Here is a 16,203-nt window from a genome sequence, read left to right as displayed (position 1 = left end):
ACAAGCCATTATACTCATTTACTCAGCCCGCTCTAAACCTTCTCCGCGCATTGACCGATGGGTATTACGACTACAGCCTTACACGTTCAAGATTGTGTGCCGACCAGGACCAACGAACACAGCTGACGTATTATCCAGGTTATCTGTAAAGTCGACAAACCAGAAACCGAACGCCGCTGACGAGTATGTCAATTTCTTTGTACAAAGTGCTATACCCAAAGCTTTGACATACGACCATATCGCTGAAGCAAGTGAGAATGATTCTGAACTAGAGACTGTTAAATCAGCCGTCCAGTGTGCCGACAAGGACAAATGTCCTGGAGCGTACCGAAACATATTTGGAGAAATGACTGTTGTAGAATCGGTTGTGTTACGTGGTACAAGACTTGTCATACCCGCACAGCTACGACATCGTGTTCTTCAACTGGCACATGAAGGCCATCAAGGCATTGTAAAGATAAAGCTGCGACTTCGAGAGAAAGTCTTGTGGCCTGGCATCGATAAGGATATTACAACTTGCACTGAAAAGTGCCACGCCTGCCAACTAGTCGGTAAATCCGCCGTTCCAGAACCCGTAAATCCTACCACCCCGCCAGACAACCCATGGGAAGAATTATTATTGGACATTTTGGGTCCATTCCCCGATGGTGACTACGTGGTTGCACTTGTTGACAACCATTTGAGGTATCCGGAGCTGTTGGTTATGCGAAATGTAACGATCAGCACAATCACAGACTGGTTAGATCAAGTATTCGCTAGACATGGTCTACCACTGAAGGTTACCGTAGACAACAGACCTCAGTTCACATCTCCTGAATTCAGGGAGAACATGGAAAATCGCGGCGTAACTCTGCGACATGTTACCTCGTATTGGCCACAAGCAAACGGTGAGATTAAGACACTTAACCGGACTCTGTTGAAAGCGATTCGAACAAGCCACACGGAACGCAAAGATTGGCGTCAGAAACTATCGACATTCATAATGGCTTATCGCAGTACACCTCATGTGGTAACCGGTTTGAGTCCAGCTGAGATGTTATTCAACAGCAAAATCCGAACAAAACTTCCGTCTCAGCCAGTTACCCCCACAGCCGCACCAATCGTTCGACACCGAGACTTTACTGAAAAGGAGAAAGGGAAACAGTATGCTGTCAAACGCCGTCGCGCGAAAGTTCAAACATTCAAAACTGGTGACCGAGTTCTGCTTCGCCAGAAGAAGTTCAACAAACTGTCCACAACCTTCGAACCGACGCCGTACACTGTTGTAAGTAAAACGGGAAACATGATTACGATTCGCGACAATGGCGGGAAATTCAAGAAACGCAATGCGTCCCTCTTGAAACTGTCCAACGGAAACAACCCAAATTCCGAGTGGTTAACCGATCAACAGGATTCCGATAGTGAACCCGACTTTTTTGATCATCCAGATGATGACTTACCACAACCTATGAATCCGCCTGTCAACGCGCCAGAACCTCGGCGAACGCTCTCTGGTCCAAATGTCAGAGTTCCATCTTACCTGAATGACTATGTCTCACGCTGAGAGCTCTAACTTGGATTCATGGAGAATGTGGTAAACCGTAAAATTGGTGATTATGTGATAAATGCGTTTATTTCAGATGATTAACTGAACAGTCAGACTGTGAACTATCGTTTCATTTAAAGACTTTATTTGAATGGTGATTCAGTGAGTTCACATTGAACATCTATTTCAATTAATGGTGCAGTTGCAAGTGGAACTCTATATTGTTCCATGACTAACATATGCCAAATAGTACATGTTTACCTGCAATGCTCAAGGGACTGTTAGAACTTGGACTGGAAAAAAACTTCAACACAAACATTCTTTCTAGTTACATGTGCTTACAAAGTTGTTCTTGATCAACCATCGTGTTAGTCTAACGTAATGACGTTTTCTGGTTAAGCCGGTTTGAATAATTGTTGTACTTTGAGTAACTGTAATTTTTGCGATTGAGTTAACTGGTTTAACGGAAGGTTTTATCTTAAACAGGGAGGGATGTAGTGTTCCGCACTTGCACAAGTTAGGTTTTTGCATCACTGAGCGAATGAGTATTATGGTATGGAATAGACTGTGCGAGTGTGCAGTTACACAACAGTGTTCTGTCTTCATTCAGATGTCTTTAATAGTTAAATCAGTACAAAGACACAACACTTACGACTTCAGATTGAACTGCCTTGCTTGCGTTTAAGACGCGACTCAACTCAAGTGGTCGTACGGAGTTGGTCCCACTCACTACGTCCATACGAATTTAGATTGAACCAGCATATATGTAACGAGCGGTGTATGCTTACAACTCCACTTAGAGTGGCGTCGTTATTTAGCATACACGAGCACTGCGGCATGCTAGGATCCGACTCAACAGTCAGGTTGACCGAGTTGGGTCGCCTAGAACGCCGAGCTTCATGTCTTTTGATTTGGAGCAACCCCATTGACGAAATCAAAATCAAAGTGTAAAGTCGTGATCGATTTAGAACACTCGGTGAGCAGCATATCTTTTTAAGACAATTCTGTGACGAGACACATAAAAATAATATGAAACTCAAATGTAATGGTACTGGACTGATTCTGTTATGATCCACTGGTACAAGCTGAACACTACAGGAAATAGAAATGATACAACGATCGGCGAAGCTCAGTCGTCTTGATTAGATCTAAGACATTCCATGTAATGACTCTCAGACTCGCAGTCATCACCCTGAAATTTGGTACACTAAACTGTAAACAATTATACTTTAACATCCAGCTTTTCATTGTATAGACAACTGTACTCAGCATACAAATTTTCATTTTGAACAGATTGGTTTAACAGTCAGGAAATGACCTGGAACATTCAAGGTTTTTCAACGGTTTCTGAATAGTTTCTTTACATTATAATACTGCTATGGCCAACCTATACTCCAATATATAGGCTTTAATAAATGGAATTGAATGGTTCATCGGTCAGGAAGGCGATGATGATAAATCGTCAAATGTTGACAATTCAGATCTGACACCACCGGTTCATATAACTGGAATGAAGCAATCAGACAGTAGTAGATGTAGGGTCATTTATAACTCTATTTATCAATGCATGATCCTTGTAACGTACGGCTGAATAACGCGTAGAATGTGCGACTTCAAGTTAATGATAATTATCCTTCCGTCTTCTTAAACGGGGTAACTGGAACCCTCCCATGGATACGTCTGCCTGTCCGTATCATTCGTATCCAGTTAATTTCCATCGAGTGCGTTCATACAGTTAACAGGTTTAGTTGGTTGTACGCCGGGATTAGGCTGACGACTGTGTAGACGATAAAATCAAGTCAACTCCAGATTTAATGTCTTCCACACTTTATTTGGCAAGGCTGGGGCAGCAATTTACTAGCAGACATAAAAGTTTTCTTTCAGCAAAAAGGGCAATAGGCTGCTACAAAACCAACAAAAACAAGAGAAAGAAGCCTATCCTGTGGAATCCACTCCAGAAAGTTGTTCTTTTCGTGGTGATCGTGCTTGATCCGGCATGCTTGATCGTGCTGGTAAAGTCCAAAATTGTCCTAAACATGTCACACTGAATAACACTTTACAGTAAAGACTGCTGTCAAAAGTGAACACACATCTTCACTATTCGACCATAGTCTCAAATGTTAAACCCCAAAGAAACAAGCACTGTTAGTTGTTCTTGGCGACTTCAATCGGTTGTCAACTTTCCGTGGCCGTTTAAACAGTATAACATTCACAGAAGGTCTCTTTACATCACACAAAATATGATGTATCACACAATATATGACCTGTACATCACATACGGTAAAGTTCGTCAGTAAAGTTCGGTGGTTTTGACTATAATGAGTCACGCCTTCTCCACCGACAAAACTATCAACCATCCAAATGATAAATTCTTGAGTATCAATCAACATTAATAAACTGTTTTAGCAATCGGTCTAAATACTATGATCATAGCCATGTTTCACAGTGTTATTTGCGAATGCCATGATCTCAGCCTTAGTTATGAATGTCATGTCTACAGACTTAGTTATTAATACCAGAATCACGGATCTAGTAATGATCTTTAGGATCACACTTTTAGTGATCAATGTCCGTATAAAACTTTCAGTTGTGAATATGAGAATCATAGCTTTAGTCTTGAATATCAGAATGACAGGATCATGGCCTTGATAATCAGTCTCAGTATCGGAGTTTTAGTTATCAATCTCTGAGACGCGGACGGCAAAACTGTTGAACTGATCTGGTGTATAGGCTTCAGTTATTAAATGCTGTTTGTTTACCTGATGAGAAATTACTAAGGCGGGTAAGATAATATATGCTTTTATAAGACTGGTTTATTGAGAAGAACTGGGATCTTGACGGTGCTTCCGAACGCTATCCGTGCGGTTTTCTTCATTGATGACGTTCAACGGTCTGGTCCAGGCTAAAAATTGATCCGAAAAGAAAAAGAAAGCAAGGATTAGTTACAAATCTATCTCATTGTCTATTGATCAGATGACCCAGGCATTATTACAGAGAAGAATATAGCCCATTTTTTAGAAACACGCTAATATTTTCAGCATTTGTAAAACTTGAAACCAAAGACAATCTCACTGTATCTTGCCATGTTTGAGACACAATCGTGTATAATTAGTTGTCATTTAGCTCAACTTATGGAAAAGATAAAAGCGTTGCTTTGAATCTTTACAAAGCGTCTATGTTATATATCCCTACTTACCCAATTAGAGATCTAACTCTACTCCTCCAGAAAGCTGGTGGTGTCGAGATGATCTTCGTCAAGCGCCTGATCTTCAGCGACAGCCTGAAAATGTACATAGGTGATATTAGAGGAAAGTAGGGTTTGCCAAAATGGAAGGGAATAAAAAGAGCAGTAAGATCTTACCTTTTGTATTCCTAACTATCACATGGCATGTCGTATATTTTTAAATATTTAAAATATTTAATCCGAAATCTTTTTGCAAAACACCACAAAAAAACCAACAAAATCAAACACACAAACAAACAAAAAAGAAAACCAAGAAAACCCCACAGCCATTGTAACTGTGAGCTTCATAAGTTACCTCTCTACCAGTACGTCGGCAGAAGCGAAAGCAAACTTTTCTGCAGACACGGATGGGTCTTTTCCGCAGACATCGTCGGATACATGGTCTACACAGACGACTCGCCGCTTCACCACTTTGGATGACAAAAAAAGTAATTAAGAGAATCAGGAGAAGGGCCCTAGTCTTCATCTGTAACAGAAACAAAAAGCTGTTCATGTATCGACAGTAAAGTGTTCTTCGTGGTGCTCGTCGACAAACTTTTTTTAACAGCAAAACCTACAGTATATCTCGGGGTCTCTTTCTCTGCCCATCTATGTCAGAAAAATCAAACAGCATGCCGAAACGACGTTGTATAAACATTTAGGAAACGATTTTACTATAATTTCATAAATGAAATCTAAGTTAATGCCCTCCTATTATAGATTTTAGTTAAATATTCTGATTTGTTTGTCTATTCATTTGTTTCTTTCTTAATTTATCTTAACAGTCAGTGTTGTAGGTGGACAAATAGCAAAAGGTGAGACTGAACAACCGGCCTCTGGCAAATAACTGACAAACTTCCCCACATGCATGTGGTGTACTAAACATGCATCCATGCAAACAAAACAATTCGTGATTTCAATAGAAATCAAGCAGAATCTTATCTAAACACAATAGCAAAGCAGTAATATGTTATCAGCTTGCAGCTTTCTTCATATTTTAGATTAAAAGGACAAACAACCAATGAACAAAAAACAAAAATGGGCCTCTTTTATGCCTTAGTCCGTGTTTTGTTGAATTGTCCACAAAAAATGGGGATTTAGGCGGTGTGCATTTCGTTTTTAAAATGGTTCGTAGGGATTCAGGTGGTGCTCAGGCATACAGGAGGAGGTAGGAGAAATTCGAACACAGAAAGCACGGTATCTCGATTTGCAACACACATGACGCCCACCAGGAATGGGCAGACGTGTTCCCAATGGTCACGCTCCAGTCGTTTGATCAGAAAAATAATTAAATCTGTTGGACCGGAGTTGTTCCCGGCCTGCTAGAAACCTATAATTTCAGGTTTGGATTGTTACTGAACACGCTGGGTTTATGAAGTTTTACCTGAATATAAACCTCTGAAGATTAATACAAATGAAAACATACCTTCAAATGCTGTGTGTTTGTTGAGAAGTTGGTGATTCTTCAGCTGTTGCAAGAGACAAAGAACGTCGGAATATAGGGTGTTTATATACACAACAAGTCGTGACGTTTGTTTCATTGTTTTCTTTTTAAGATGTAGGTTAGAGATGTTTTTTCTTTCGAGAATAAAGGAACGTCAAAACATATATAATTTGTGGAACTGTGTCCGGGATAAAGCGTTACAGGATCAGGAAGTGTTCGAGAGAACATTTGGGGTGTCACGATGAAATAGCGAGAAATTAGTTGTGCTGTGCTGATTCGCCCGGGAAGATATTATAAACGCACGCAACACTTTGAAATAGATAAATTTACGAAGTCAATTTTTCGCTGTGTTTATAAGCAGTGCAAATGTTATATGGTTTTATTGACATTGATTTGAACGCTTCAAAATATTTGCATTGTTGTGCAGCACCCTATTTTGGGAATATATTTTTCGACATCATTTTGTTGTGTGCCAGTCGAACATGAGCTAATCAAAGTTAAATGTATGTATTAAATGTATTAAAGGAGATAAGATTTAATAGTATTCAGTTGAAAGTTGTTCGCCTTTTAAATATATGTATTGTTTAGTTGCCGTGTTGTGCAACGTTAATTAGAAGAAAAAGTTGCCTGTAAAATTTTTTTGAATAAAATGACATATTTTGTGAGGCTAGTGTGAGTATCTGACGCAAGGTTAAAAGTATAAAAGCACTTGATAATGATCGGAGAGTTACGAGAAGGCCAGAGACACTCTCATCAGAACAATAATATGTTAGTTACGTTTCTTCGACCACTTTACAATTTAAACAAATATGTGATCATTCATTTATGTACAGATTTTTTTATAGGTTTCAAATTTGCCTTTTGACAGGACGGGTAACGTAAATTATAAAAGGTAAATTAAGTATAAAATTTGACTAGATAGGGACAAATTTGCCCGCTGAAATTGTTTTATCAGTTGACAGATAAAACAGTTCTTTAGCCCCTGAATTCCGTCCATGTTATGCAAAGCCCATCGCTCCTAGTTAGCACGTGATCATACAGTATCCACGTGACTTTTTGCCATCGTTATACACACTTTTGTCTTTCAGAGGAAAGTCGGGACTGAAAACTAGAGACAATGAAAACAATCGTTATTGTAGTCAACACGTGTGTCTTCAAAAGAATGACGACGGTGGAAAGGCGCTGTTCCCACGATTCTGTAATAATATAATTATTGGCTCTGGATGTTTTTTTTTTCATCACATCTTTATTCTGTACATGTAATATTCCCTCCCGGAAAAGTGGCAATGGTGATACAAGCCAATAAAATATCGGGATTTATATAGAAGAATGAATTCAGACTGTTACACAATGGCAAAGACAGACGTAGAGAAAGAACCAATTTACTTTAGATTTTTACAGTGCTGTGACACTCCCTTGGTATGCTAATGGAGAGGAGAGCCCAGGAATAAGCGATAGTGAAATGGGGTGGGTTCAGCAACAGCGAAAATTCAAAACGAGGTAGCATGGTGGAGTTAAATTGTAGTCGGGGTGCCTCACGAGGTGTATGAATATTAGCAGGATGTAAACGATGGTTGATAAGTATACATATGGACGAAGAGCAAGATATGTCTTCACGGTACAAATGCATTGTTAATGAACGGCAGGTTAGCTTAGGATCCGTGTCTGCACAGCTAAGTTTCTTGTTCTATTCCTTTTCGCTCTCCTTTTGTCGCTAACCGTCTGACGTTTTCACCTTGTTGTCGCCACGATATAGCTGACTTATTGTCGATGTGGCGTTAAGCCATAATCATTCAATCATTTATTCATTTTGTCGCTCTTCGTCCTTCAGGGTAGGAACTTAGGACAAGGAGGTGTCATATAACGTGACGTCATAAGCATGTTGGCATCTTGCCAAGACTCGCATCAGCGAGTCGTAGGCAAGTTGAACTATTGCATATATGGGGTGGATATGCTGCTGTTATAAGTGCAAACTGATTTAATCAAATTAAACATCTCGCACACTGGCGTGAAAATATATCCTGTAATACCTTTACTGTTTTCATTACATTAGAAAACAATTGTCACTAAGGCCACCAAGCACATGGGGATCGGGAGACATCTATGAATTTCCTGTCCAAGGCTGGAATAAAACCGGAAACTTCTGTCCCCAGGGGTGAAAAGGTAACTCCTCAGCCACGACCCCAACATAGGTTCTCCCAACGAACAAAGTTGCTGTGACGGTTAGCACCTTTGACGCCACCAAACCACGTTAATCTAAGTTCGTACTGACCACTGGATCTTTAGGGAAATTGTACCTTAAATCCATATTTACGTCTCGCGACGAAAGGTGAGAAACTTCTTTGTACCTTCATACGTTAGGCCATATCATATACTTCATATTCAAAGTACTGCGTTAAAATTCCAAAATCAACTACTATGTCCTTTAGCCGGTGTGCTAGTAATGAAATCAGTCATGCAGGAGGTGGAGGTTAATTATGTGTAGGGATTAGTTTCACATCGGCATGCACAGGAGTTTAAGACACGACTCAACTCTCCTGGTCGTACGGATTTCCACTGGATATGGCCTTGTGACTTTATATTTAGCCGGCATACAAGAGTTTAAGACACGACTCAACTCAACTGGTCGTACGCAGTTCCTGTTGCTATGGCCTTACGACTTCAGATTGAACCTCCATACGTGAATTTAAGACACGACTCAACTCAACTGGTCATACGGGGTTCCAGTGGCTATGGCCTTGCGACTCTATATTGAACCGGCATACATGAGTTTAAGACGCCACTCTCAAGTGGTCGTACGGAGTTGTTCCCAGTCGCTACGGCCATACGACTTTAGGTTGAGCCGGCATACATGTAACGACCAGAGTATGCTTACAACTCCACATAGAGTGGCGTCGTTGTTTAGCATACACGAGCACTAAGGCATCCTAGGACCCGACTCAACAGTCAAGTTGACCGAGTTGGGTCGCCTCGAGCGCCAAGCTTCATGTTTTTTGATTTACAACAACCCCATTGACGAAATCAAAATCAAACTGTATGGTCGTAATCAAGGGATAAATTTTGAACGCTTAGTGAGCAGCATATGTATTTAAGACAATTCTGTGTCGAGAATTTTTCTCTCTACACGTAAAAATAACATAAAACTCAAATGTGATGACACTGGATTTATTCTTTTATAATCCACTGAGTTTTAGAGAACATCTGGTACAAGTGGAACACCAAACGAAATGGCAATGATACAACGGCCGGCGAAACTCAAGTGTCTTGAGTAGAGCTAGGACATTCCATGTAATGACTCTCAGACTTGCAGTCACCAACCTGAAATTTGGTTGTTAACATTGTATCCATTATACTATAACATTCAGTTTTTCAAAGACCGCTGTACTCCGCGAACAAATGTTCATTTTGATCAGAGTGGTTTAACAGTCAGGCCGTGACTTGGCACATCCAAGGTTTTTTAAGGGTTTGTGAATACAGTTTCTTCGTGTTAAAATACCAATGAATTAAAGTATACGCCCTTTTAATCCCATATATCACTGTCACCTCAGGATCAAAGATTAACTTTTAAGGCTTTTTGAAGGACTGGGTCCTGGTTATTTCTTGCTCGGGATAAACTAAAGGTATAATTTAATATGATACTTAACATAGAAAAAAAACACTGTGTTTTGTGTCCATAATATCTGAAGATACACTTCATTACCGGAGATTAACACAAAAGTTTCAAATAAAGCGAACAGAAAACATTTTCTAAGCGATATATACGTAAGTACATACGTACATACATGTATGTCAAAAAAGCAGAATCCCTCAGTTTTTAAAGCAACAAGCATTATAGTACCGGATACAGTTTTTCTGTGAGATGTTTCAGAATTGATCATTGACAATGTTATAAGCAACAAAATACCATTAAATTGGTCACCACATACAAGCACATAGTACACAATTGTTATTAACATTTAAGTACATGTACACAAATCTGAGAATGGCAAGTCCCCTTACATGATTATGTTATTTACATGTTTTTTGTTTCCTTTACATAAATCCTTGTCAGTTATATTTGAATTCCTGCAAACACCCATAACCAGACCTTTCAAATGTATTAAACTACTCCTTTCCTATTGATTAATAACACTGTCTCAAATATAGCATGCAGTATATACATGAAACTGGTACACTGTAAAGTTGTAACTGGTACCTTGTCAAAATGTAAGCTGTTCATTGAGCATTCTACATACACTAACGATGTTTTCTTTGGAGAAGTGCAGTTCATTATCAAACCATAATCAATTACCACACACATTTAGTGGTGTTTAAAGGTAATATTTGCGTGCATATGGGTGTCTATTTTTCTTTCTATGTTTTTATGAAATTCAAGATTAATATGATGGAATATTACGCAAATTTCTGTCCACAACATTAAACTGCTTTGTCTTCTCTAAGAATCTATACTTGCATGCATGTTGAAGGACACAAAGTAAAAACAAGCTTTCATAGAGAATATCGCAGATGATCCCAAGGCATTATAAGACAACTTCAATCTGTTAGTTTAAGGACATACTGTATGAAAAAATACTCTTCCAAAACCAACAGGTGAACACAACATACGCCCCAACAAATGCATTTGTTTGAAATCTATAAAAGAATACCAGCAGCATTGTGGGGAATATAATCCCTGAGGGGAATCTTCATTACAAGTGGACAAAGGTGTCCACCTCAAATCCAAACTTTATGTGGAAAAAAGTTGGGGTTGTAGCCCAGATGCGAAAATCAAATCTATTTATATAGTATATATATTAAATGGCTATCCAGTTACCATGACAACTACAAAAATGAAGAAAATGTGAGCCACACCACATCACCATCTGTGTATCTATATATCCACCAAAAATTAAAACTCTGTGTGGAAAACTGTTGAAGTTATAGCCCGGACATGAACATGGACAGCGGGACAAAATCGCTATAACATAATACGCTCTGCCTAATGGCGGGGTTTATAAAAAGGACAAAATACTTGTTTAAAAGCAATAAGCATTGACACTAATACACATGTAGAAGGTACAGTAGTAATTATGTCCAAGACAATATAAAGTAATATCTATGTATAAACTGTATATATGATATTCCTAACCCCCACACATTGTTCTATGTGTAAGCTTCTTCTCAGTCCTCTACCCTTAGGCACAATGACAAGTATAGGTGTGTAGATCAGTCAGACCATTCTGCAGTTGTGCAGCACCCTGGAACAGAGTTTTCACCTGATTTATTTCTATTCCTTACATCTGACATGCAGTTATTCACATGTACAATGAATGCATCATCAGATGGCAAATGATTATTACCTATAATCTACATGCAATGTCAGTTTTCACCTAGTAAATACCTTGTAAAAATTTATATATTTTTACTGACAGGCATAAATTGACATAAATGTAACCATGCCCAAAATAGGTTTTCATTCAAACCTGTTCAACTGATGAGTTAACACATGTACACGTAGGCGGCTTAAACAAATAGGCAGTAGTGTATTTAGGTTAATCACATGTTATGACTTATTAAAAAATTCAGCCATCAATTAATTTTGTTGATGCATATGTCATCATACCAGTACCATGGTTCACACACAGACCATCACACCTGTGCCTGAGTTCACACACAGGCCATCACACCTGTAACTGTGTGTGTGTTCACACACAGACCATCACACCTGTACCTGAGATCACACACAGACCATCACACCTTACCCGAGTTCACAAACAGACCATCAAACCTGTTTCATGAGCTCACACACAAACCATAATACCACTACCTGAGTTCACATACAGGCCATCACACCTGTACCTGAGATCACACACAAGCCATCACACCTGTACCAGGGTTTACACACAGGCCATCACACCTGTACCTGAGATCACACACAAGCCATCACGCCTGTACCTGAGTTTACACACAGGCCATCACACCTGTACCTGAGATCACACACAAGCCATCACACCAGTACCTGAGATCACACACAGGCCATTACACATGCACCTGAGGTCACACACAGGCCATCACACCTGTGCCTGAGGTCACACACAGGCCATCACCCCTGTACCTGAGGTCACACACAGGCCATTACACCTGTACCTGAGATCACACACAGGCCATTACACATGCACCTGAGCTCAAACAGACCATCACACCTGTACCTGAATTTACACACAGACCATCACACCTGTACATGAGCTCACACATAAACCATAACACCATTACCGTAGTTCACACACAGGCCATGACAACTGTGCCTGAGTTCCCACACAGGTAATCACATCTGTGCCTGAGGTCACACACAGGCCATCAGACCTGTACCTGACGTCACACACAGGCCATTACACCTGTACCTGAGTTCACACACAGGCCATCAGACCTGTACCTGAGTTCACACAGGGGCTATCACATCTGTATGTGTGTTCACACACAGAGAATCACACCTGTACCTGAGTTTGCAAACAGGCCATCACACATGTACCTGAGTTCCCACACAGGTAATCACATTTGTGCCTGAGGTCACACACAGGCCACCACAACTGTGCCTGAGTTCACACACAGGCCATCAGACCTGTACCTGAGTTTACACACAGGTCATCACACCTGTACCTGAATTCACACACCTCTACCTGAATTCACACACAGGCTATCACATCTGTACCTGAGTTCACACACAGACCATCACACCTATACCTGAGTTCAAACACAGACAATCACATCTGTACCCGAGTTCACACACAGCTAGACCATCCCACCTGTACCCAAGCTTGCACACGCGATCACACCTGTGCCTGAGGTCACACATAGGCCATCACACCTGTACCTGAGTTTACAAACAGGCCAACACACATGTACCTGATTTCACACACAGACCATCACCACACCTGTACCCGAGATCACACAAAAGGCATCACATATGTACCTGAGTTCACACACACGCGATCACACCTGAACCTGAGTTCACACACAGGCCATCACACATGTACCTGAGTTCACACACAGGCAATCACATATGTACCTGAGCTCTCACACAGGTCATCACACCTGTACCTGAGATCGCACACAGGCCATCACATATGTACCTGAGTTCACACGCAGGCCATCACACCTGTACCTGAGTTCACACACAGGTCATCACACCTGTACCTGAGATTGCACACAGGCCATCACACATAGGCCATCACACCTGTACCTGAGTTCAAACACAGGCCATCACACATGTAACTGAGTTCACGCACAGCCCATCACACCTGTACCTGAGTTCACACGCACACTATCACACCAGTGCCCAATTCACAGGCACAGGTACCTGTACCTGAGTTCACACAGGCCATCACACCTGTACCTGAGTTCACACACAGGCTAACTCACCTATACCTGAGTTCACACACACACACCATCACACAAGTGCCCAATTCACAGGCACCTGTACCTGAGTTCACACAGGCCATCACACCTGTACCTGAGTTCACACACAGGCTAACTCACCTATACCTGAGTTCACACACACACACCATCACACAAGTGCCCAATTCACAGGCACCTGTACCTGAGTTCACACAGGCCATCACACCTGTACCTGAGTTCACACAAAGGCTAACTCGCCTGTACCTGAGTTCACACACACACACACCATCACACCAGTGCCCAATTCAGACACCTGTACCTGAGTTCACGCTTTTCCCACATAAGACACGGTTTTGCCAGTTTTCTTCAGCGTCTCCAGGAGTTGTTCAGATGTTAAGTCTGAAGTAACGTACACTCTCTGCTTCTCCATGTCTATCTCAATATTTGTAACACCTGCACAGACAAAATGCACACCAAAAACATTTATTGAGCACTGATATTCATTTAATAGACTTAAACAAGACTTTAAACATGGAATAATCAAGTTATAAAAATGATACATGTATTTGAATTTCTAATACATGTTCACTGCACATGGTATGAGATATGCAGCAGGTTTACATGCACATGTAGTTGGAGCATGGTTTAACTGTTTGTTTTTCTTCAAGAAACAAACGATTAATCCATATTCCAATTATTCTAGACTATATTATTACATCTACCTGTTTTGTGAGCATGTGTTAGAAATTTAAATACTTGAAGAAAAATGTATGTTTTATTTCTGAATTCTTTTATCACCCAAAAAAAAGCAAAAAAAAAAAAAAGTCCAACTGCTTAATGTGACCAGTCAATAATTGCATGCTCACATTTACTATAACATGGGTGTCTGTATGAAAACAGTTTCACAAAAATGTTATTTAGAGTAGATAAACAATGGGGAAAATTGAGGAGCTGAACATGTTTTCAACCTGAGAAGTTTCTATAGGAAAGAGGTGTCATTTGTGCATCTGGAACACAGACAAGTGATAGATAAATTAATGTTTACTAACATTGCCTAACATTTTCCACAGGTGATACAACACAGAAAGACTATTTTTAACTTTCACAATACAAGAATTTGGTTTTGAAACTGCATTATCAATTTAACAACAAAGTTAATCGATTACAAACTGAGCAGGCTGTAACTACCATGACAACATATATTACAGAGGGAGGAAACCAGGCAGAGTGCAGGGCAAACCCACAACCATCAACAGGTTGCTGGAAGAGCTTCCTACAAATGGCCAGAGAGGAAACCAGCAAGAGCTGGACTTGAACTCATAGCGACCGCATTGGTGAGAGAATGCTGAGTCATTGTTCCTTGCTGCCATGCTACCACTCTCAGCCACAGAGGCCCCAAATTCTAGTTTAATATTAAAATCAACTTGAATGCACAAGCATTATCATCACCTTCTAATTTGGACAGGACTCTCCTGGCAGCCCCAGAGCAGCCATCACAGGTCATCTCCATCTCGAACTTGTGTTTCTGTCAACAGATCAAATTTTCACACCTACATCAAGTTATGTTGGATAACATAACCATCATTATTACACACGACAATATAAACATGTCTGTGACAGATGACGACAACAACATCATTATACACACTACTCACTTTGTACACCATACACATGTATCATACAATAACTGCCTCTACATATTTATCATGGAAGCATTAAAACTGACCTGATGAGATTTGTTGTAGGACATTTTTCATTTCCTCTACACACAGGAATTTTATTTCAGTATAGCCAATATCTGAATTGCGTTCTTATTCTTGGCAGCCATATCTGCATATTAGGCAGGGTGGAATACCAAAACAATATCTCGCCATATCTGTGTAGAACCATACTCATAAATAAAGAGTACTGAATTGGCAGAAAAAACAGGAGATGTGGCAAAATGCAAACATTTCAATGCAATATTTCTTAGCAGTAGTCCTACAGGTAGAGAAATACAATACACAACTACCAGTGATTGTTGTGGACATGAATTTGCGGTTCTTTATTTGAACATATCAAACGCTAAATATATCTTTTGGCCAGTACTCCAGCTCCGTTTGATCTTGCCTTGACTCTTGTCATGCTTGTGGTGCCGGCACCACTTGAATCAGAGTTACATGTTTTCAACTACCAATCCCTTCACCATGTAAACATTTGTAATTGTGCTTTCCACTTCCTTGACTACATGCTGTATATATTAGTTCAATTAAATTAAACGTTGAGGCAAGTGAATATCAGACGTTGTTGAAAACAGACCTCAATATTTCATTTCACTGAACTAGCTGTAGATGTAACCATATCCCCATAAAGCTATAATTCCCACGATGTTAAAGCTGCACAAAACAGCACACATATGTTGGCATTCTCTCTATATTAATATACAACATGCATGTATATCCTATAATGGCATAGGCCTATAGGCCTTCACTGACCAGCCTGAGTCAGTGAGTGTTCCCAACACCAGTTTTACACGAATGGGCATTAACATTTACTGGATTTCAAAATGAGAAGATGCGAGTTACAATATGTGGATAATCAGTGATCTATTCCCCCCAGTTTCTTACCTGGCCTGACATGCTGAATGATGAAGCTCTT

General features: G+C 40.2%; 1 protein-coding gene across 1 annotated transcript; it reads left to right on the top strand.

Moving 5' to 3' along the window:
• Positions 1-346: 346 nt before the first annotated feature.
• Positions 347-1,543, top strand: LOC135473560 (uncharacterized protein K02A2.6-like). Its single transcript, XM_064753414.1, has one exon. It carries the CDS (start codon positions 347-349, stop codon positions 1,541-1,543), a length of 1,197 nt encoding a protein of 398 aa, XP_064609484.1.
• Positions 1,544-16,203: the final 14,660 nt, after the last annotated feature.

This window comes from Liolophura sinensis, chromosome 8, assembly GCF_032854445.1.
Source record: "Liolophura sinensis isolate JHLJ2023 chromosome 8, CUHK_Ljap_v2, whole genome shotgun sequence".
NCBI lineage: Eukaryota > Metazoa > Mollusca > Polyplacophora > Chitonida > Chitonidae > Liolophura > Liolophura sinensis.
The sequence above is the reverse complement of the archived record's forward strand: the minus strand, read 5'-3'. Positions and strand labels throughout refer to the sequence as shown.

Bases quoted from the DNA above. Each gene is read 5' to 3' on its own strand.
- LOC135473560 (XM_064753414.1), top strand. From the start codon at position 347: ATGACTGTTGTAGAATCGGTTGTGTTACGTGGTACAAGACTTGTCATA.